Raw genomic sequence first — 24,384 nt, forward strand, 5'->3', positions numbered from 1 at the left:
GCTGAAATCTGGAGGAAAACACACAGAGGATGCAGAGGGGGATCACAAAGGCGAGGAAAGAGGACCGGGTCGAGACAACAGAGACTTATGGAGAAGAGGAGCTCGGTGGGTAATAAAATGGATGAGTTCACGGCGCTAGCCAGACGTCAAAGAACATTTCGGGAGTGCAGTGTTATGTGTTTTACTGGAATGGGGCTGCACGAGGACATACCCGATCAAATCTTTTCCATGGATGGCTTCCAGACCGTTCGGGCTGACCGGAAGTGCACTGAGAGCGGTGAGCATAAAGGAGTTGGGGGTTTACAGTTCTGGTTAACAATGGATGGTGCAATCCTGGTCATATTACGATCAAGGAACGTGTTTCTAGCCCGGATATTGAACTTTTTGCTGTTGGACTCTGGCCATATTCCACCGAGATTCAACACTAGGTGGCACGGGAGGTTGTTCCTACCTGTGGCCATAGAACTTTGCAGCTCCTCCCGTGGAGGGTCAGACACCCTGAGCCAATAGGTTGGTCCTGGACTTATTTCCATCTAGCATAGTTTGCATTTTGTTGTTTGATTGTTTGTGGTTTTTGTATTGCTATATTTATGCTCTATTCTTGGTTGGTGCAGCTGTAACAAAACCCAATTTCCCCAGGGATCAATAAAGTATATCTATCTATCTATCTAGAAAACGAGACCCGCAGAAAGGGCGCCAGGATCGTGTGAGCTTGGGATGTTCCGGAGTTCTGAGTTCCAGTCTGTAAGGAGTCTCTGTACGTCCTCCCCATGGAATGCATAGGTTTCCCCCTAGGTGCTCCAGTTTCCTCCCAAAGTCCAATTGCATACCGGATAGGTTAACTGATTATTGTCCTGTGATTAGGTCCAGGTTAATTGGATTTGTCAGGGGTTGCTGGAGTGCCGTGGCTTAAAGGGCCAGAAGGCCTACTCCACGTTGCATCACCAAATATATAAACTATTTTGATATACTTTATTCCTAAGTAGGGCACTCACATTTGCTCTTTCTTCTTAGTGGGTGATATAGATAAAAACTTTGGGATGCTCCATATTGTTAAAAGGATCTCTACAAGCTATCCGCAAAACTTCAAGGTCAGCACAGTGGCCATTGGTTTCAAACTTCCTGGGACTAGCAGCTAAAGTTGCCAACTGAACAGTGGGTCTTTCAGATCACCAGGATTGAAACATAATCAATCGATTTGAACTTTACTGTGCTCATGGACTTTCTTCATCAAGTTATGGTATTGTGCACTGTTGTAGCTATATGTATAATTATGTGGTTTTGTCAGTTTTTTCAGTCTTGGTTTGTCCTGTGTTTTGTGATATCACACCGGAGGAAATAATGTATCATTTCTTAATGCATGCATTACTAAATGACAATAAAAGGGGACTATGTGTCTTCATAATCTAATCTCCCAAATACTGCAGCAAGCACCCAAAAGGAAGGTCAAAGTATCACTTTGTTTCCTTAGAACCTTTCTTTAAATACTCGGCAAGTAATAAAGATGTGGGATAGTGGGAATAAAGAGTATTGATTAGATAGGATGTACAGTGTCACAGGGCCACATGTTGAGACCTCCAGAAATACCATCAGTCACAGTTGGTAACTGAAACTGCTCCACAGAATCAAAATAAAATTTGATCAAATAACAACACATATTGTTGCTGCTGGTCTCTTCTTGGATGCATTTCAAAACTTCAAATTACCAACTAAAGGATTACAGAGAATAACAAGAGTGCAACTGCTGTTTTTTGCGCCGTTAATCACAGACCATATGACATAGGAGAAGAATTAGGCCATTCAGCCCATCGAGTCTGCTCTGTCATTCCATCATGGCTGATTCCAGATCCCACTCAACCCCATACACCTGCCTTCTCACCATATCCTTTGATGCCCTGACCGATCAGGAAACGATCAACTTCCACCTTAAGTATACTCATGGACTTGGCCTCCACTGCAGTCTGTGGCAGAGCATTCCACAGATTTACTACTCTCTGGCTAAAAAAAATCCTCCTTACCTCTGTTCTAAAAGGTTGCCCCTCAATTTTGAGGCTGTGCCGTGTAGTTCTGGATAACCCCACCATAGGAAATATCCTTTCCACACACACCCTATCTAGTCCTTTCAACATTTGGTAGGTTTCAATGAGATTCCCCCTGCACTCTTCTAAATTCCAGTGAGTACAGGCCAAAGCTGCCAAATGCTCCTCATATGTTAACCCCTTCTTTCCCAGAATCAAGCTTGTGAACCTCCTCTGGACTCTCTCCGATGACAACACATCTTTTCTGAGATATGAGGCCCAAAGCTGTTGACAATACTCCAAGTGTGACCTGACCAGTGTTTTATAAACTACTACTACTACGTCGACTCAGGCCTAGGGGGCCGGCGTCGGGCACAATGACGGACTCTCCACTTCTCCCTCTCCCTCATCAGTGTGTTCCGTTCATCTACATTAGCTGCGCCGCTGTCTTCTAGGAGCGTGTTGACCATAGTCTTGGGAGGGCGCACAGGGTTCATCCTCCCGTGCTTGGGCTCCCATATAATGACTACGCTGGCAGGTAGCTCGGGGTGGCGCAGACAGTGCCCCGCTAGTTGCAGCCTTCTCGCCAGTCGGGTTGTTGGCGACTCAACCGGCACACCCCCTGGTGCACTTCGGTTAACCAGGGAGGAGGGTGTGTAGGCACCCAGCAGGACTAAAAACAAAACCTGTCAAAGGGCGGATGAACCCTTCCTGAGTCAACGGCCACCTACTGTCTGTGTGAGGTGTGGCGCGTCACGCAATCTTTCGTTTCGAGCCTTTAAGGCAAGGGTTTTATAAAGCCTCAGCATTACCTCCTTGCTTTTATATTCTATTCCCTTTGAAATAAATATCAACATTGCATTTGCTTTCTTTACCACAGACTGTACCTGTAAATTAGCCTTCTGGGAGTCCTGCACGAGGACTCCCAAGTCCCCCTGCACCTCTGATGTTTGAACCTTCTCCCCATTTAGATGATAGTCCAAATGCTTCAATTCTAATTTCTGGTGGAGAATTGGAAAAGGGGTAAAAAAAAACGGAAGAGGAGATGAACAGGGCACCATACTGGGGAAGAATGAAGGGTGAAAATCAAAATAAATGAACCTTCCAATTTAAAATAATGGGGACTGAGTTAGGGAATAATACAAGAAAACAAGATTCACTCAATATAAGTGCTCACACACAATTATGACCACGTTAGCATTTGTGCCAAAGCATGTGAAGTAATCATTTACATTTATCTTCACATCACAGGGTATGGCTACCTTGAAGACCTTGTAGTAGATACCCCTGTTGATCTCCAGTGGGAAGAGGTTCTGCTCATCGGAGGAGCGAGCCCAGTTCACATACCGCAACCAATTGCCCTTGTTTGGATCTGTGGCATCAACACACATCCACCCGAATTGGGGGAAGTAAACCTGAAAGGAGAGAGTTGATCTTGGTTAGTGGCAAGTACTGAGCCAGTCCTCATCACCAATGTTTAGTAACCGTCGGCACGGTTTGTACTCTGTTGCGCATGTCGAGGGCAGGAAGTTTCTGAAAAGGAGAACGGCAAGCCTCGTTTTGAAAAGCAGACTGCCAACCTGGGTAACAACAAACAATCTTCTGGACGGGCTCAGTGGGGTCAGCCGTTCCTGTGGGGGAAGGGGGTGGGGGAGGCAAATTGTTGATGCTTCAAGTCAAACCCTTGAACTAGGAACTGTAACATCAAAAATTCCCTTCTCCCCGCAGCACTGAGTTCCTCCGGTAAGTGATTGCTCTATATTCCAGCATCTGCAGATTCTTGTACCTGTCAGTGTTGGTATGCGGAATTTGTGACATCCAGGTACTTTTTATAAACACGAGAAAGTCTGTCGACGCTGGAAATCCAGAGCAACACACAGAAGATGCTGGAGGAACTCAGCAGGTCAGGCAGCATCTATGGAAATGAACGAACAGTTGACGTTTCGGCCAAGACCCTTCGTCGGGAATTTTTATTCTGCTTTACTGAACACAAAACAGAACACAACCCAAATCAAAGTGCGTCACCAGTCTCCCACCACCACCTCCTCTTCCCAATATTTGACAGACTACAATGACATATCCAGCCCCACAAAAGCTCAAGACTAGAGAATTAAGGGAGACTTTCTCGTTGCTGTTAGTAATTCCTTTGCTGATAACCAATGCAAAGTATTTGGGAATGGGGCAGAAGGCAATGGGGGTGGAGGTAAGGGGTGGGAGTCATGGTTGTAGGCAGGGCTACAGAAGGAGAATGGAGCTATTTTGTGAGCAAAACTACCAAGCAAAACCCCACTAACTTAATTTAACCTTTACTACATGGTCACTGGATTTGCACTTGGCTGTTAAGCCAAAACCAGGGAGAACACAGACCTAAATGAATTGAAAATTACGTATGCATAGTGCAACTCCTGGATGCCAGTATTAAATTGATGCACAATATCAGCTGCCTTGCGTACTCTCCTCCCTTGATACTTAATTCTATTCATACTAATGACAGTTTTGGGAGGGGAATTTTAAGGGAAGTCTACAGAACGATACCAAGAATAACAAAAACTGAATCACTGTAAGTCAATACCTAACAATATTTAGATCAGCGACGACTCACCTGCAGAGTGAATAAGAGGCTAGAAATGGTATGACAGACATACTGAGTCATCTCCAAAATGGAAAAAAAATGACAAAGTTAAAAATATTGTATCTAAATGAAACAACAAAGATCAGAAAACACTGGTGGCGGTTCTTCAAAGGCCATCGAATAGAAGGTGTGATATTGGGCATGGCGTAACTCGGAATAGTAGAGAAACATATAACAGGCATGCATAAACCTCCGATAAACCACTCTACAATTAAAGCTGGACAAAGTTAAATTAGTGGTGAAGGTACACGGACTGTACCTGAACGATTTTCTGTATCAATATGTTGAGGAACGTCTAAGTATTCCGTGCTATGAGAAAGGGATAATCGACAACACTCTGATAGTGACCAAGGAGGCATGCAGGAGTGAGATAGATCAGCTGGTTGAGTGGAGTTGTAACAACAACCTTGCACTCAATGTCAGTAAAACCGAAGATCTGATTGTGGACTTCAGGAAGGGGAAGTCGAGGGAACACACACTTGTCCTTATCAAGGGTTTGCAGTTTTAAGTTTCTGGGTGTCACCAGTTTTGAAGATCTATCCTTGGTCCGAAGTATTGATGCAATTACAAGGAAGGCAAGACAGCAGCAATATTTCATCAGAAGCTTAAGGAGATTTGTTATGGCCCCAATGACTCCCCTAAATTTCTATAGATGTACCGTAGTGAGCTTACCAACTGGTAGCATCACTGTTTGGTGTTGACGGGCCACTGCACAGTGTCAGAAAAAGCTGCAGAAAGTTGCAAACTCAGCCAGCTCCACCATGGGCGGTAACCTCCCCAGCACCAAGGACATGGTTAGGGGGTTTTCTGGGGTTACGTGAATAAGGCAGATATTAATCCAAATGGACTAATTCTGCTCCCATGTCTTAGGGAACTGTATAGTGGCAAAATTGTTTGTGAGTGTGTTTTAGAATAAGTCTGAAAACTTGGTAACGAGATTTTTAAATACAAGGGAATCCAAGAGGCATCATGAGCTCAGCGTGGAAGATTGCAGAGTACGTACTCTGTAGTTTTAGGAACTGCTTCATTTTTATCCATTCTTTATACTTTGCTTAGTATGGGAATTAGCGTGGAGATAATTGAAAGAGAGATTATGTCCAGGTATATCTATTGGGATGAAGTCAGACGACGTCAGGTTGAGAATTCTGATGACCCAAGCCAGCCCTTGACACTGCTTCCCATCATTCAGAAGCCCCTCACCCCCTGGGGAGAAGCAGAACATTTTGTCTGAGTTGCCCTCACTTAAGGTTGCTTACGGCAATCAGAATTCAGATGCAAGCTTGAAGAAAGCATCGAAATCTATCAAATGCACTCCAAAAGATAAACACGTGTTGGCAAAAGATTCAAAGCACATCTATTATCAAAGTATATATGCAGTATACAACCCTGAGATTTGTCTTCCCACAGACAGCCACACAGCAAAAATACACCATGGAACCCATTCAAAGAAAAAAAATCATACACCCAATGTGCGAAAAAGAGAACTAATCACACAAATGGAAAAACAAATCCAAACAGCATGCACAGAAAATAAAGCCTTAAGCCACAAAGTCATTGAAGCAGTCTAGGAATGTTCAGTTTAGTTTGATTTAACACTGGTCCTTTGTTGACTGCAGGCCACAGAGCAAATCTGCCCAATCAAATTTGCACAAAATAGCACTTTTAAAAAAGAAGTAATCAGAAACCAGAAACGCATATGATGTACTATCAATTACTCCAAAAGACTGGAAGTAGAGTAAATACTGAAAGGCTTTTATTAACAGTAAAATGGGTCCTCGTCCATGCTGTGTCTGTCCTGGAGTGAGGAAGGAACAATGGCACAATCACCTTTATTCAGGGGTCTGTGGGAGGAGCCACAGGAGCAGTCAGCAGAGGGGCGTGTCCAGACAGGTAACCCAGTTACAACCTATATACATGGTTTACCACAGCATACAACATGAATTGCAAGTCCAATCTGTACCCTGTTAATTAAACCTTGCCCAAGACCCAAGACTGCGGTAGCATTGAGCAAGAGTGAGAGAAGGGCCGGCCAAACACAGGCACCTTCCTCTGGTGGCAGCGAGTGAGAGGGAGGGAGAGACTGGTCAAATACAGGCAGACGGCGCCAGACACCTGCTCGCCTTCTGCTCTTGTCCCTGTTGATTTCGATCTCGCTCGATGCTTTAACTGGTGAGATTGGCGAGAAATGGAGTCGATCATGGGCTCCAGGTTTCTTGGCCTCCAGGGCACACGCTCTGCTCAAAACCTCACCAAACTCCTTCGGAGAACAGATCCCCAGATTGCTCAATTGGCCCAACAACACACAATCAAAATGTAAATCACAGGTTTCAATCGCACACAGCTTAATAGTAGAATCATATTTTGAAAGAAACAAAAGGAGTAAAAGAAGAATTTTCACGAGCTGTTTGAAGGACGTTGCCTTTGGTCGCGTTGCTAACTGGCGCCATCTTCTTGCCCTAAATATTGGGCATACGAGGAGTATTCAGGGTTGGACAAGCCATGGAGGGATGATCCAGTCTTCCTGAACATGCTGAAGGAAGGTCTAAGCTCAGCCCACCAGAAAGTTATAGATTTGGGGATAGCAGTGAGATCGAATGACCCCAAGAAGGTATGGGCTGGAAAGATGGACCAGAATTGGCATCATGTTCAATATCACTGGCATATGTTATGAAATTTGCTGTTATTGGGCAGCAATACAATGCAATACATACTTTTAAAAACCGTAAGTTAAAGTATATATAATATATATATATTTAGAAAGTTTAATTTGTCGTGCAAAAAGAGAAAAAATGTAGTGATGTAGTGTTCATGGGCTCAATGCCCATTCAGAAATCCGATGGCAGAGGGGAAGAAGTTGTTGTTAAATCATTGAATGTGTGCCTTCAGGCTCCTGTAACTCTTCTCTGATGGTAGCATTGAGAAGAGAGCATGTCCTGGGTGATGGGGTCCTTAATGATGAATGCTGCCTTTTTGAGGCATCGCTCTGTAATCATATCCTGGATGCTGGGGAGGCTAGTGCCTATGATGGATGAAGCTGACTAAGTTTACAACTTTCTGTAGCTTATATCAATCCTGTGCAGTTCCCCTCCTCCCCATAACAGATGGTGTTGTAGCCAGTCAGAATGCTCTCCATGGTACGTCTGTAGAAATTTGGCAGTGTCTTTGGTGTCATATCAAATCTTTTCAAACTCTGAATGAGATATAGCCACTGTTGTGCCTTCTTTGTAACTGCATTGATAAGTAGAGCTCAGGATAGATCCTAAGAGACACAGGAACTTGAAATTGTTCACCCTATCCACTTCAGATCTCTCGATGACTGGTATGTGTTCTTATCCTTCCTGTAGTCCACAATCAGTTCTTTAGTCTTACTGACAGTGAGTGCAAGGTTGTCATTGCAACTCCACTCAACCAGCTGATCTATTTCGCTCCTGTATGACTTCTTGTCACCATCTGAAATTCCATCATCAATAGTTGTGTTGTCAGCAGATTTATAGGTGGCTTTTGGGGTATGACTAGTCACACAGTCATGGGTGTGGAGAGAATACAGCAGTGGACTGAGCAAACATCCTTGAAGTGTGTCGGTGCTGATTGCAGGTGAGTTGAAGATGTTATTCCTGATCTGCACAGATTGTGGTCTTCCAGGGTGCCAAACCAATGTGCAGAAGACAACTAACTGCACAAATACAAAAGAAAAAAAAATAGTAATAACATAGTAAATAAATAAGCAATAAATATCCAGAGCATGAGACGAAGAGTCCTTGAAAGTGAGTCCGTAGGATGTGGGAACATTTCAGTGATGGGGTGAGTGAAATTATCCCCTCTGGTTCAAAAGCCTGATATTTGAGGAGTAGTAACTGTTCCTGAACCTATTGGTGTGGGTTTTGAGACTCCTGTACCTTCTTCCTGATGGCAGCAATGAGAAGAGAGCATGTCCTGGGTGGTGGGGGTCCCTGATGATGGATGTTGCTTTCCTGTGACAGCACTCCATGTAGGTGTGTTCAATGGTGGAGAGGGTTTACTCATGATGGACTAGACTGTATCCTCTGCCTTTTGTAGGATTTTCCATTCAAGGGCTTGGGTGCTTCCATACCAGGCCATGATGCAACCTGTCAATATACTCTCCACCACTCATCTATCGACGTTTGTCAAAGTTTTAGATGTTATGCTGAATCTTCACAAACTTCTGAGGAAGTAGCTGCCATGCTTTTATTGTAATGACACTTATGTGCTGGGCCCAGGACAGATCTTGTGAAATGGTGACCCTCTCCACCTCTGATCCCCTGATGAGCACTGTCTCATGGACATCTGATTTCCTCCTCCTGAAGGAAATAATCAGCTCCTTGGTCTTGCTGACATTGAGTGAGAGGTTGTTGTGGCACCACTCGGCCAGATTTCCAATTTTCCTCCTATATGCTGATTTGACATCACCTTTGATTTGGCCAATGATAGTGGTGTCATCAGGAAACTTAATTATGACATTGGAGCTGTGCTTAGCCTCATAGTGGTAAGTATAAACAAGTAGAGCAGGGGGCTAAGTGCATAACCTTGTGGTGCACCTGTGCCGATGAATATTGTGGAGATGTTGTTGCCAATCTGAACTGACTGGGATCTGCAAATGAGGAAATCAAGGATCCAATTGCACAAGGTGGTATTGAGGCCAAGGTCTTGAAACTTGTCAATTAGTTCTGAGGGGACGATAGCATTGAATGCCGAGCTGTGCTTGATAAAGAACATCCTGATGTCTGCATCGTTGCTGTCCAGATATTCCAGGGTTGAGTGAAGAGCCAAAGAAATGGTATCTGCTATGGACCTGTTGTGAGAGTATGCAAACTGGAGCCGATCCATGCCACTTCTCAGGCATGAGTTGGTATGTTTCATCACCAACCTCTGAAAGCACTTCGTCACAGAGGATGCAAGTGCTATAATATTTATAATTATAAATATTATTTGAAACAAAAAGTGTTGAAGAAGTCAGAAGTTTTAAAGCTAATAAATTCCAGGGACTCAATTATATTGAAAGCTTTGGTTATAATCTTCCATAATCTATAAATTCTGGAATGTTCCTGTAGCTTAGAAGGTGGTAGACATGATCCCATTATGTAAGAAAGGAGAGAGAGGGGAAACACAGAACCACTGACCTGTTCGTTTATGTCAGTAGGTGGAAGATGCTGGGGCCTGTAGTGAAAGATGTACTAATGGACACCTTGAAAAGAGTAATAGGATTGATCAAAGCAGCATGGGCTAATACAAGAAAAATTATATCTGATTAATCTTTGAATTATAACTAGCAGATAGACAAGGGATAGGTTGACCAATAAGAACAAAGAATATACTGACCAGCACTGAGAAATAATGAAGAATAATCAGCATCCTTTGGTGTTACTGCTTCGTATCTTTTATCCAGCGTTGGGGTAAAAAAAAAATGGTCAGTCTAATTATGCCATGTGGAAAGGGAAGGGGGACATTATGGTCAACAGATGACGCGAATCGTCATCGGGAAGCAGCAAGGAGAGGGAGAGAACAAGAATCGGATGAGGCCAGGGCCGCATGACTCCAGGATCAAAGAGTCAGGACAAAAAAAAGGTGAGATAAGAAGAGGAGGAGAGGCATGCACTTCTCCAGGATCAGAGACAAACAACAAACAGCAGAAGAGATGAAAAGACGGGGGTTGAAAGGGCTGCACATCTCCAGAATGACAAAAACAGGCACAGGAGGAGGAGAGAGGAAGAGACAAAGGAGCTGAGAAATGCACGTCTCCAGGATCAGAGACAAAGAACAAACAGCAGAAGAGATGACGAGACAGCAGAAGAGATGAAGAGACAGGGGATTAAAGGACTGCATGTCTCCAGAATGAGAACGAGAGGCACAAGGGTGGCAGATAAACCAGAAATGATGCCATCAAAAGTGTCCTTCATTAAATGAGGAGGAGCTATATTTGCTTTGCACACGCCGTTTTTCTTTAATAAACTGAGGTTTTTCTACTTCAGTTTCCAAAGCAAAGCGATACCAATAGCATTCAGGAAAATTTAATGTTCATTCTGGTCACATCAGGTTGCACTACCCTTCTCTCAAAGGGTGCCCCAACGGGTCTCTCCGTTGTCTAGTTATTATTAAAGAAGGGTAATAAACAGATTGCTCTCAGCTTAGCAGGCTGTGACTATAGGGTTATCAAAGGATCCCTAGTTATACACAAGCTACATGGACACACAGTGCAGCACTTACAAAAAGCACTGGCTTATTCATGGACAAATGGAATATCATCTCAGGAATAGAAAAGTAACGTATTCAAAATCAGATTCTATTTCATACTTATTGATGATGAATGCCAAGACTGTGGCCATTTCATAAACTTCCTCAATTGAAATGAAATATATTCAGTCCAAATCAAAGATTAAGTATCCTTTATATTCAACATGACAGCTGCTTTTGTATTATCACATTGTCTATATAATTTGACTTGTGCTGAATATATTTCATTTTAATTGAGGAAGTTTTAGAGAATGATGAACATAATCCTCCTTAGAAATTTTTTTTGGTTAACTCTGGCACCTGATTTACGGAGATCACTTGAGCAGGAATCCAGTCCCACTGGTTAACGTTGCAAAGAAACACGTCACTCAGACGGACTTTTCCCGAAGGATAACTTTACAGAAAATCTATTGGGGTGGGTGGGGAGAGAGGAAGAAGAAAAAATTCACACACAGAGGTCCCAGAATCTTAAGTTTTCTCAGGCTGACGGGGTAAATAATCATCACATGTTGATTGGTATTTTACCTCAGTGGTCAGCTATGAGTAAAGAATCAACCATAGAGACATGGCTGAGCAATCCAATATGTTTAAAGGCAACTCATTTCCTTCACTGAAGAGGGAATCATTTTTTAAAAAATAAGGATCCAGTAGTTTTGTAGATACCACTATTAAAGCTAGTTCTTTTCTGTAGCATCCGGGTTTATTTGTACATCCCTCAACTCATGTCAATAGACCAGGCCCATGGATACAAGAGAAGCAATTTAACTACTCTGGCCTTTCTTCAAGTGCCATTTATCTTCAAATCTGTGAAAGTGTTCTCGTCTCCTACTAACTTTCTGTATCTCAATAATTTCACAATTCTTGCAGGTGGCAAGATTTGCTATTAAAGGTTTAACAAAAAAAGAGAGAAATAAGGACTTAAGCAACACACACAAAAAAGTGCTGGTGAACGCAGCAGGCCAGGCAGCATCTATAGGAAGAGGTACAGTCGACGTTTCAGGCCTAGACCCTTCGTCAGGACTAACCTTGCACTTATTTTTAAATGTATTTATGGGATATGGATATCACCAACAACGTCTAAACTGAAAAGTCATTCATATTGGTGGGTCTGGAATCACATGAAGGGCAGAGTGATCAAGGATGGCAGATAACCATCCTTGAAAGCAAATGAAGCAGGCTTTAGTAACAGCTTCCTTTTATCACTGCTGAGACAAACTTTTTTTTAAGATTATAGTTTTACTGAATGACCTAAATTTAAGTCCCCCAGACACTATTCAGCTTTATATCTCTGTATCATTCATTCAGGCTTTTGGCTGCCAACAGACACTACGCTACAATGCCCAGAAGAGTCAGAACAAAGCACTGCTTCATACATCTGTGTGACTGAATTTTCACTGTAATCCCTTAACAAAGGGTGAGGACACTTTACCTCATCTGGAACATGGCAAACTGTCACTCACTTCTCAAACCACACTCTTCATTATTAAGCAACCTTGATTCTTTAATGAGTAAGCACAGCCTTGGGTGGTACAAATTAGGATAGCTCCTTGTATGCGCCAGTGCAGAGTTCAAATCAACTAATCACAACACCAGTAGAGACCGAATCATTTGTCCTCATGTCCCTAATTAAGACATTGGACTGGAAGAAAAGCAGTTGAAATTTTACTATTATTTACCAGTATTGCCTAGTGGAAATTTGCAGACACCAGCCAGACTTGTTTAAAATATTATGAACATCCAATTACTTTGTCAACACTCAAGTCCAGACTCAGATGATGCGGTCAAGGTGCCAGGAAGGCTGATGACCTCCAATGAATTGCACAATTCACAATCTAATTAGGAAAAGGAGAATGAGATGAAAATAGCATTTAATTACAACTGTTACATAATTTTAATTGTATTTCAACTTAAAGTAATTCAAGCCAAACAAAGCTTCAGTTAGCAACTACACTAATGGAACTATCCTTTCTGTTCCTTCCTCTACATCTCAAAAATGGAAATTGATTCAATGAGACATTGTAAATCCCAAATAAAGACTGTAATTGACTGAAATTGCGATGACCTTGGTTGTGGCAAAGAAGTGACACAGAAAAAACAATGGATTGGCTCAACCTATCAGGAAGCTTGTTGCAGAGATGCAGCATTACAGCAAGGAAGGACAAAGAGAAGCGATAGGCCAGTGATGCAGCTTTGCTTGACACAAGGATGCAGCAAGGTTGGATTTGTTGAAAATCAGTCAGCTAAGATCATGGCTCATTGAAATTAGACCGTTTCAAGTTGGTGAACATTGGTAGTTAGAGGAATCTGGGAGTTCTGATATATAAAATACAGAAAGTTAATAAGCATTCGGCAAAAAGTAGAAATTGTACATTGCTTGTTATTGCAAAGCTGTTGAAGAACCAGAGTCAAGAGTCACATCAACTTTACATGGCTTTTTGATGCAAACCGACCTGGGGCACTGTGCATAACTTTAGCAACACCCTGCCTTGGGGATGGTACAGCATAGATTCAAATGATTGATTCCTGGAATAAAGAGAAATGCTCTGAAGGGAGACAGAGAGACGCATCAGCCCATGCTGGTGCTTAGTAGAGTGAATGAAAGTGATCTCCTTCAGAAATTTCTCTGATCTTACACTCTCAGTATTAACACAAGAGATTCTGAAGATGCTGCAACAAGGGTCTCGACCTGAAACGTTGACTCTGTTCTTCTTTCCACAGGTGCTGCCTGACTTGCTGAGTTCCTCCAGCATTTTGTGTGTGTTTCTCAGTATTAGTTACCTCTTATTTGCACAATTTGATTCCTTTTGTACAAGGGTCACTTTGCTTATGTACAGTTTTTCATAAATTCTATTGAATTTTGTTACTTTCCTGTAAATGCCTACAAGAAAATGAATCTCAAAGTAGCATTTGGCAGCCTGGATATACCTTGATAATAAATTTACTTTAACTTTGACATGCAAGATTCAGAGAGACGTTGGCAGCGTGAATGTTGACAGGCTGGCTGGGGAATTCAGATTCAAGGATAAAGTCACAGAATTAGAGATTAGACATTTGTGGCTAAAATGACAAAAAGCGTTGTGAATGCAGTTTTTTTTTCGTATGTGTCCAAAGCAGAGAATCACAAACTTTATGATTCGGTATAAAGATCAGTTGCTCAGCCTTCAACTGTCTAAATAGTAGAGGGGGCAGGATAACAAACGCTTGCTCCTGTTATGTCGTATATTTGAAATTTTCAAACATGTTTGACATTAGAGAGCTGACAAAAGACACTACCAGCCATGGTTTGGGGGCAGGGTGGAAATACTCCTCTCTCTAAAACTGTAAGGTTAAGCAGGGGAATCTCTTCTGCCCAATTGTGTATAAGTTAGAGCATAGCGTGAGAAATCAGAACAGGGATAAGATTTTATGATTTATCGGCTCCTCTCATTCTCCTAAACTCCTAAACATTTGACTTCCTTTCTTATTACTGCATAGCCCTCTCATCCAAGTCATCAGCCTGGTGGAACTTAGCTGCAACTATTCTGAATGCAGGTCTATCCTTTCATGAGCAATGCTGAATGCGAAAAAATAATTAATAAAGTCCCAATCTTTATAATATTTCATACATGACCTAGCATTCAAACATACTTGCCTGTACTTATAATCTTGAATCTGTTATTTTTAAGCAAATTTTACGATACAATATCAATTTGATGGTCATTGGGCAACAGATATTTATCTATCGAGAGATATGGCACATTAATAGGTCCTTCTTGTCCAACGAGTGCAATTACACCCATGTGGTCAATTTGCCTACTAACCTGTACGTCTCTGGAATGTGGGAAGAAACCGGAGCACCCGGAGGAAACCCACACGGTCACGGGGAGATCGTACAAACCCCTTTCAGACAGCGGTGGGAATTGAACCCGGGTCGCTGGTACTGTAATGGCATTACTCTAACCGTTACACTAGCGTGCCATCTCAAAGTATTTGTTCAATACTCTTCCTCAATAGATCTTCAAAAAAGAAAGAAACAGCAAGTATACCTACATGTGGGAACAATTCTAATTTAAAGGTCTTCTGTGAGCCAAAAGAACTCTCAAGCATAGGCAAATATGAGCCACCTCACCACATAAGGAGTACCTTTCCTGAAGTGTCTCAGGAATATGCATTGGATTAACAGATCGAAGATAACATCCTTATTTTATTATTTCTCACAATCGCTAACTTGGCTTAGAGAGTGAACGAACAAAGCTTGGTTTGTGATTTCAAAGGAAATACAATATCTGGCAAGCTACGTACTTTGCATGTTTTACCACAAACAATATTAAATTTCATGTGTTTTTCAAGAGGAACCTTAAATGAAAACAGAGTTCAATTTGCAAATTCTCCGATAAAATCCCTGAACAAGTTCTATTTACTTAATCACAGGAAACTGTAAAAGGACGGCTCAACCTATCCACAAGAATGTATTGTGTATTGTTCTTTGCAATGTTGGTCAGTTGGTGCTTTGTCCAGTTCACAGCCTCTGGGTAAATGGAGACATGCCAAAGGATCTGTGTTACACTATAAATGTACTATCTTCTATGAAAGAGATAAATTCTTGTGGTGGACAGGAGGGAGTTACTGCAATCAGAAAGTCATTGCCAGGGTCCTCAGTTAAATCCTCTCCTGCGCCAAAGAATTGGTCCCCAAATTGTGCACATTCTTTCCATCTACAGCAGGGGATCCCAACTTAGGGGCCACGGACCCCTTTGGGAACCCTTGTTCTAGAGGCACAGTGGGCTTGATTTTCAACCTTGTGGACCTTCCAAGTGAGATGCAGGGAACAGTATCATTCACTAAATATGGCTTTTTTTTTACCTCACAAGTCTTGTGAGGGAAGGTTGAGTTTGCTAGGGTTTTTCCTTTTGGAGTGAAGGCAAATGAGAGGCAATTTGATAGAGGGTGTACCTGATTATAAGAGGCGTATATAGAGTGGACAGCCAGTGCCTTTTCCCCGGGGCAGCAATGCCTAACACCAGAGGACATCCTTTTAAGGTGAGTGGAGAAGAATTTAGGGGAGATGCTGGAGGTAAGTTTTTCTTTACACAGAGAGTGTTAGGTGCCTGCAATGCATTGCCTGACACAGTGGTAGAGACAGATATATTACGGACATTTAAAATACTTTTCTTTCCAAACTTATTCTATTATTTTTTAATATATGTTGAGAGGAGCGGAGTCGACAACACTAATGGTTCCTTTTTCTTTGATGTTATATAACAGCCCATGTCTTTTTTTTCCTCTTAGTTTAGTTGATTAACACTGTTTAGGTTAGTTTTTCTTTTGGGGTATATATTTGTTCCTTTTTCATGATTTTTTTTTCTTTTTTTTTTGTTTATTACATTTGCATCCTGTGTGATTGGGACGTTTAATACCCATGTGTTAAATGAGTTTATATTTAACTATGTTAATCATAACAATGTAATCCCAACAACTTTGTATCAATATTATGGTATGTTTAGCATTATGAAACTAATAAAAAGATTGAAAAAAAAGAAAAAATGGAGGCTACCAGGCTATGAAGGAGGAAATTGTTAGATTGATTGTGGAATAGATTAAAAGGTCAGCGCAACGTTGTCTGTACTACGCTGTGCCGCTCTATGTTCTACAGTTTGCCTTTGGCCCCATTGTCCAGAAGAACTCTGGAAAATTCTTTTTCAAGTTTTGCTGTCTGCTGGAATGAGTCTTCACCTTATATCTGCTTCACTATGGTATACAAGGTAGAACCTTTAGCAATGACTCCACGGCATACTCAATCTCAGTGTGCACTGGTATTAATCAAGGCTGGATCACTGTCTCAATCTGCCACAACCCTGCACCTTCACCTTCACCTTCACCAGGTTTCTCATCGTAGTGGAGCTAATCCACGTGACAAATGAGACACTGTTCAACCTCCCTCACTGACAATCCAGAAGGCCTTTTCTACACATTTGAAGGCCAGCTCACCATCGACTCATTCTGCAAAACAAAGGTCTTACACCAACCAGCCACCCTGCAGTGCAACACTCCCAAAGGATTCAGGAGAGATCCTAAAAAAATATGGACCATCTCCGACATTTTGAAAACCACTTCACCACAACAGCAGGTATTGATGATGATGAATTACAATGGCCCATATCTTTGGCTTTTGGCTGTGTGAAGAAAAGGGATGTTGGAAATGTTAAGCCTAGCACAAAGCTTATGGTCTATTCCGCAGTAGTGATTCTCCTAAAGTTCTGGAGAGATACCGTTAATTCTGACTCCTATAAAATGCCCACTGACCGGATAACTGAATTAACATAAGGCGAGCACTGAGGCTCTACTTACATTCCCTGAGCTCCAAACCACATCATTTGTCCGCCTGACTACAGGCTCTCCAATTACACACTATATTCCCAGATACATCATGAGAAGAAGTCATCAGGAAGAGAGTGGACAATATTCAGAACTGCACCCAAATCTCCTTAGGAAAAAAACTACTACTTAGAGACTTTACACCCTGTCAGCCCCAGTTACAGCACAGATCCAATTCTAATTGTTGGTACGTCTGTCCTACGCAACACTAGACTTGCAAAAAGTCATTTATAATGTGGTTGGCAAAAGTCAGTGGAAACACTTCTGTGCCAAGCCAGCAAAGTTTTATACAACAGTAAGTGGTTGAGTAGGTTTATCTTATTCCTAAATCGTTTCAGCACGAGGTCATTCAGTCCATCAAGTTTAGTCATGTAGCTCAGAAACTACCCCATCAGCCCACTGAGTCTGAGCTATCAAACAGACATTCACACTAATCCACTGTCAATCCGATTTAATTCTCCCCATTTCCCCATCACCTCCCCCTAGATTCTACCATTTACTTTACACACTAGGTGCAATGTACAATTAACTTTCCAATCATTGGGGTGTGGGAAAAAAATAGAATAATTAGTACAGGAGATCAGAACAGAACCCGGGGACTGGAAATCAGAGTCAGATTTATTATTACTTATGTTTGACATGCAACTTTTTATTCTGGCATCTTCCCCCTTCCTTCTCAGTCCTGAAGAAGAGTCTGGGGCAGGAAAATCGACTATCTATTCACTTGCATAGACGTTGCCTGACCTGCTGAGTTCCTTCAGCAGTTTGTGTGGGTTGCTTCGGATTTCTAGTATCTGCAGACTTTCTACTGTTTATGACATGAAACTTGTTGTTTTGTGACAGCAGTACAGCGCAAAGACATGAAAATCCATAAATTGCAAAATAAATAAATAGTCCAAAAGAAAAGAAAAAAAAAAACAAGACAGCATTCATGGACCATTCAGAAATCTGGTGGCATCGAGAAGCGAAGCTGTTCTAAAGCAGTGTGTGTGGGGTTTCAGGCTCCTGTACCTCCTTCCCAAAGGCAGTAATGAGGCGAGGGCATGTCCCAGACACTGAGGGCCCCTAGAGATGGATGTCACTTTCTTAAGGCACCACCTCACGAGATGTCCCTGCCAATGGAGAGGATTGTGCCTGCTATGGAACCACAAGCACCTGCAGCCTCTTGTGACCCAGTGCACTGGAGCGATCATTCCACGCTGTTATGCAACTGGCCAGACCGCTCTCCGCCATACAGCCACAGAAACTGGCAAGGCTCTGTGGTGACGGGCGATGTGAGGCAACAGCAGGATGTGTCGCAGGATTCAGCTCGAACTGTGTCATCTAGCTTGTGGATGACACAACAGTGGTTGGCCTCATCAACAACGATGCTGAGATGGAGTAGAGAGAGGAAGTGGAAAGATTACTTTAGTCAGGGGGTGGTAAATCTGTGGAATTTGTTGCCACGAGCAGCTGTGGAGGCCAAATTATTGGGTGTATTTAAGGCAGAGATAGATAGGTTCTTGATTAGCCAGGTCATCAAAGGGTATGGGGTGAAAGCAGGGGAGTGGGGATGACTGGAAGAATTGGATCAGCCCCATGATCGAATGGCAGAGCAGCCTCGCTGGGCCGGATGGCCTACTTCTGTTCCTATATCTTATGGTCTTATGGCTGCTGGATTGGTGTGAGAAGGCTGAATGTGGAGAGGACCATTGTAGACTTCAGGAAGATGCAGATGAACCATCTTCCTCTGCGAATACATAGCTCATCGGTCGAGAGCATTAAGTGTACCAAGCTCCTCGGAGTTCACATCATGGATGACCTCACCTGGTCCCTTAAAATTAACTCCCTCTACAAGAAGGCACAGCAGCATCTCCACTTCCGAAAGAGACTGAAACAAGCAAAGCTCCCCCTCCCCCCATTTAAGCTGCATTTTACAGAAGCACCATTGAATGCGTCCCGGCAAGTTACATCTCCATCTGGTATGGCAGCTGCTGAGCGTCAGATCAGAAGCCCCTACAACAGACTTTAAGAACAGCTGAGAGGATCATAAGGATCTTTCTACCATCCAACGGGGACACTCATCAGGAGTGCTGTGTACGCAGGGCTCTTAGTGTTATTATGGATCCCGCCCATCCATCCAGCATCTTCTTTGGCTTTCTAGCATCAGGCGGATACTCCGATGCACAAGAAGAATGGTCGGGATGGGAAACAGTTTCTTCCCTCGGGCCACTAGGCCTCTGTACTCCCTGTCGCATCGCATTCGAAGTGTTAACCTGTTCTGGCTAACCAGAACTGGTTAACTTGTTCTGTTCCTTACAATATTTAATTTATGCATTTTAGTTTTTTTTATTTATGCGTAATTCATCTGTAGGTTTTATCCTTACTTTCACAGGTTATTGTGTGTTATTATGTGTGCTTTACACCCTGGTTCGGAGAAACATCTCATTTGGCAGTATACCTGTATATAGTTACATGTCAATGGACTTGACTTGATTAGTCGCACTATGCTACCCCAAGTTCTCAGTATAGCAATTCAGTCAGAACAATACCCAAACAAGAGAAAATCTGTAGATGCTGGGAATCAAAGCAACACAAAATGCTGGAGGAATTCAGCAGGCCAGGCATCATCTATGGAAAAGAGTAAACAGGTGACATTTCAGGCCGAGACCCTTCATCAAGACAACACTCCTGCTCCACACATGCAGACCCATTAAAGAAACATCAAATCAGAGCACAAAATACTTATTCATCAGCACATTCAAGTCCCACAGCAGAGACAAATTTCCAGGCCAATACCCTAGTGAATGACTGAGGGGATGCCACACTATGCAAGAGGTCCTGTTGCTCAGACGTTAACCAATGGCAGTATTTATTCTTGTAGTGGAAGTTAAAAGATCCTGTAGTACAACTTGAAAGATCAGGACAGTCCAGCCTAACGTTTCTTTCTTCTTCAGCATGAAGGAGAAATTATATGGTCATTAATGCACTGCTATTTCACCATGGTGTGCAAGTTGACTGTCAGCAACACCTTATATTTAAAACATCATCTTCTTAAGCGGGTGTCCAATCCAAAAGTACGGGCTTTGAGGTGGCTGATGAGGCTAATGTGTGACCCACAGGGTCTGCCTCAAGATTCTGATGGGGCAGAGGGTGGGAAATATAGGAGCTATCCTTTGGAGACATAAGCAGGAACTCGTATGGAGCAGCAAGCTTGAGGGCGATGTGTAAAGGGGGTTGGTGTCAATTACAGCACAGGCTGCGATATTTAGTTGTCCAAGTTTATGAATAATAAAAGATAGTCAAAGAAGCATTGGAATGAATCCTGGAAAAGAGTCATCTATGAAGGAGTTAGAGGATGATCAGGGACAGGAGCATGTGGAAATACATAATCCATTGGTGGATAAAGTACCAACGCTCATATTGTAGTCACACAGCATTATTTAGTTTCAGCCTGTTGCCATAGAGAAGGTGTTATTGTAGACCATCCTTGATGTCATAATACAGTCCCTCCCTGGCTAATAATCCAGGAAAGTGTAAGATATGACTTCCAGAAGGCCATTCCGCATGTCATGTGGCAACTCTGGACTAAACTTGAATCATAAATAGATTCTCAACAACTGTAGCAGGGCTCAAATACCAACACCACTTACAAAGCAAAACCAAGCAACATAAATGATAACGAGGTTTCGGTTCCACATAAGCTCAACACCTTTTGTGATCGCTTTGACCAAAAGAACATGGAGGCACTTTCATGAACACCCCCCCCCACCCCCAGTCACAGATGACCCTGTGATCTCAGTCTCTGAAGCCAACTTGGAAGTATCCTTCATGACAGCGAACACATAAAAGGCATGTGGCCCAGATGGTGCAGCTGGCCGAGTACTGAAGACCTGTACTCATCATTTGGCTGGAGTGCTTACAGACATTTTCAAGCTCTCACTTTGGCAGTCTGAGCTACCCGTCTGCTTCAAGCAGGCTTCAATCGTATCAGTGCCCAAGAAAATCATGGCAACCTGTCTCAATGACCATCGTCTAATAGCACTAACTTGCACTGTGAAGAAGTGCTTTGGGAAGCTGGCCTTGAAGCATTATCAACTCTTGCCTGAGGAGTAATCTGGATCTGCTTCAATTTGCCTACTCTTACAATACATCCACAGCAGATACCATTTCATTGGCTCTTCACTCAGCTCTGGAACACCTAGGCAATGAAGGTGCTTATGTCAGCATTGACCACAACTCAGCATTCAAAACCATCATTCCCTCAAAAACTTTCACTAAGCTCCAAATCCTGGGCCTCGATGCCTCCCTGTGCCAATGGATCCTCAATTTCCTCAGCTGCAGATCCCAGATAGTACAGACTGGCAACAGCATCTCCTCCACAGTCTCCATCAGCACAGGTGCACCACAAGGCTGAGTGCTTAGCCCTCTGCTTTCTTCACTTTATTTCTATAATTGTGTGACTAAGTACAGTTCTATTACCATATTTAAGTTTGCTGATGACACCACCATTGCTGGGCATATCAAAGGTGGTGATGAATAGGCATATAGGAGGGAGATTTAAAATCTGGTTGAACAATGCCACAACAATCTCTCACTCAATGTCAGCAAAATCAATGAGATTATTACTTGCTCCATGAGCCAGTCCTCATTAGGAGATCAGAGTGGAAAGGGTCAGTAGCTTTAAATTCCTTCGTGTTAACATATCAGAGTATCTGTCCTGGGGCCAGCATGCAAATACCATCCTAAAGAGGGCATGACAGCTCCTCTGCTTCCTTAAAATCTGCATTGTTTCAGCATGTCACCAAAAACTTTGACAAAACTTTCATCCATGCACAGTGCAGAGTATCCTAACTGGCTGCATCATGACCGAGTATTGCACCAATACTCAGGAACAGAGAAGACTACAGACAGTGATGAGTACAGCCCAGCCCATCACAGGCAAAACCCTCCCTAACAATGAATACATTGACATGCAATGCTCCACAAGAATGCAGAACCCACTATCAAAGACCTCCCCCCTCCCCCCCCCAACTATCCAGGCCATGCCCTCTTCTCGCTACTACAAATAGTCAGAAAGTACAGAAGCCTCAGGTCCCTCCCACCAGGTTCAGGAACATTTAGTACCCAACAACCATCTGGCTCTTGAAACCGATCTTGGTAACTTCACTGAGCACAACTCCAGACCGATTCTACGACTTACAAACTCACCACTTTTACAATTCATTCTCAGTAACTTTTTTTTATTTGCACAGTTTGTCTTCTTTTGTACATCGATTGTTGTTTCTCAGTCCTAGAGTTATGCATGGTTTTCCACAGCTTTTATTGTATTTTATTTTTCCTGTAAATGCGTGCATAGTAATGAATTTCCAAGTCAGTCAGCCAGTCAGTGGGTGCCGCCCCGAATCTGGGGTTGGCGGCTATGCACCTCCATCTTCTTCGACCTTGCGCTCTTTCTCTGGCCTCAGCATTACTCAACCCAGTCTATTGCCTCACATTATCGTACCAAGTGGTTCGCTGCCTTCCTCCTTCCCTCTTTCCTTCTATCATCCCTTCCAATAACAATTTCTGCAGTCCACCACCTCTTAACAAGTGCCGGCATATTCCAGCTTCCTTTTCTGCACATTCTTCAGCAACTCCTTTTCTCTCCTCACTCTCTTCAATACTTCCATATTACTGACCTTCATCACCCATCTAATTTTCTGCATTCTCCTTAAACACCACTTTTCAAATGCCTCCAGTCGTCATTGCGCTTCCTTGCATAAGGACCACGATTTTACTCTATACAACAGACTGCTCCAGACGCAGCATTTCCAAATTCTATGACACAGCCCAAAGTCCAACTTCTTGCCACACAGCACCTCACTCAGGCTCCAGAACGCTGATCTTGCAATCTCAATTCTTCGTCTAATTTCTGTATCACATTTCCCATCCTCTGTGATCATCTGTCCAAAGTACACAAACTTCTTGACTTGCTCTATGCCTACGCCATTAATTTTGATACTGATTTTGGGGAATTCTTTCTTCCGTGATACTACCATCATCTTTGTCTTTGCAGCATTTATTTTCATTCCAAATCGTTCTCCCTCAGCATTTATCTTATCTACTTTTCTGAGTAACTCATCCTCAGTCTCGGCTAACATCACTGAATCATCTGCATACCTCAAGTTGTTCACCGTCACTCCACCAATTTGGACACCAGCTTCATCGTTCAACACCCTGAAGATTACCTCTGAGTAAAGGTTAAATAATAAAGGGGAGATAATGCAGTCCTGGCAAACCCCCTTTTGGAACTCAACTTCCGGGGAATTCCCACCACTAGTTCTTATTACTGCCTTCTGATGCCAGTACAGACTTGCAATCAGTCGAACATCTTTCCCATCCAGCCCCAATGAGTTCAGGCAATTGACCAGCTGTTCATGACTGACTCAGTCAAAAGCTTTTTCGTAATCCAGGAAGCACATGTAAATGTCTTTTTTTTCTAGACCTCGTTCCACAATCATTCGCAAATTGAAAATCCCTTCACGGGTACCCTTACCCGCTCTGGCACTCATTAATTTCATTAAGAACTGTCCTTTTTATTCTGCTTAGAAGTCGTATAAAATAATATATATATACTTTGATAATAAACTTAATTTGAACTTTGTACAAGCTGGCAGGCGATAAGTGAAACCAGGTGAGGGAGTTGGTGGGTGAGTAGGGAAAGGAGGGTTGATGTAAGAAGCTGGGAGGTGATAGGTGGAAAAAGCAAAGGGCTGAAGAAGGAGGATTCTGATAGGACAGGGCAGCGGACCATGGAAGAAACAGAAGGATGATGAGCACTACAGAGAGTGATGGGCAGGTGAGAATGGGGAAGGAAAAGGAGAGAGGGGGAAGAGTGAGAAATGACCAGAAGTTAGAGAAATCAATGAAAAGGAACAATCTGAAAATTATCAAACTGCATGTCCAGGGTGACAGATTCCATAGTCAAAACTCAACAGTGCAGTAAGGGAGATTCTCTGGTAAACTTCTGCACCAGAGTGTACCAGACCATGGAGGAGCTATGTTGCTGAGGGTGGAAATTGGAGTTGATCAACTAAAAGTGCAGTTTCTGATAAACAAAATATTCAGAACTCAGAAGGCTAAAACATTTCCAAAAACTTGAGGGGGAAA

At 42.7% G+C, this 24,384-nt stretch overlaps 1 protein-coding gene across 2 annotated transcripts in view; it reads right to left on the reverse strand.

Moving 5' to 3' along the window:
* prdm2b (PR domain containing 2, with ZNF domain b) overlaps positions 1 to 24,384 on the reverse strand; it is a 204,715-nt gene that overhangs the window by 78,604 nt on the left and 101,727 nt on the right. Inside the window, exon 5 of one of the 2 annotated variants that reach the window (XM_072244843.1) lies at positions 3,281 to 3,433. The exons of the other annotated variant lie outside the window; for it this stretch is intronic. Within the exon in view, the coding sequence (XP_072100944.1) occupies positions 3,281 to 3,433 (153 nt within the window). The remainder of the gene's footprint in view (positions 1 to 3,280; positions 3,434 to 24,384) is intronic. 2 annotated transcript variants of the gene reach the window in all.

Source organism: Mobula birostris, chromosome 27 (assembly GCF_030028105.1).
Source record: "Mobula birostris isolate sMobBir1 chromosome 27, sMobBir1.hap1, whole genome shotgun sequence".
Taxonomy (NCBI): domain Eukaryota; kingdom Metazoa; phylum Chordata; class Chondrichthyes; order Myliobatiformes; family Myliobatidae; genus Mobula; species Mobula birostris.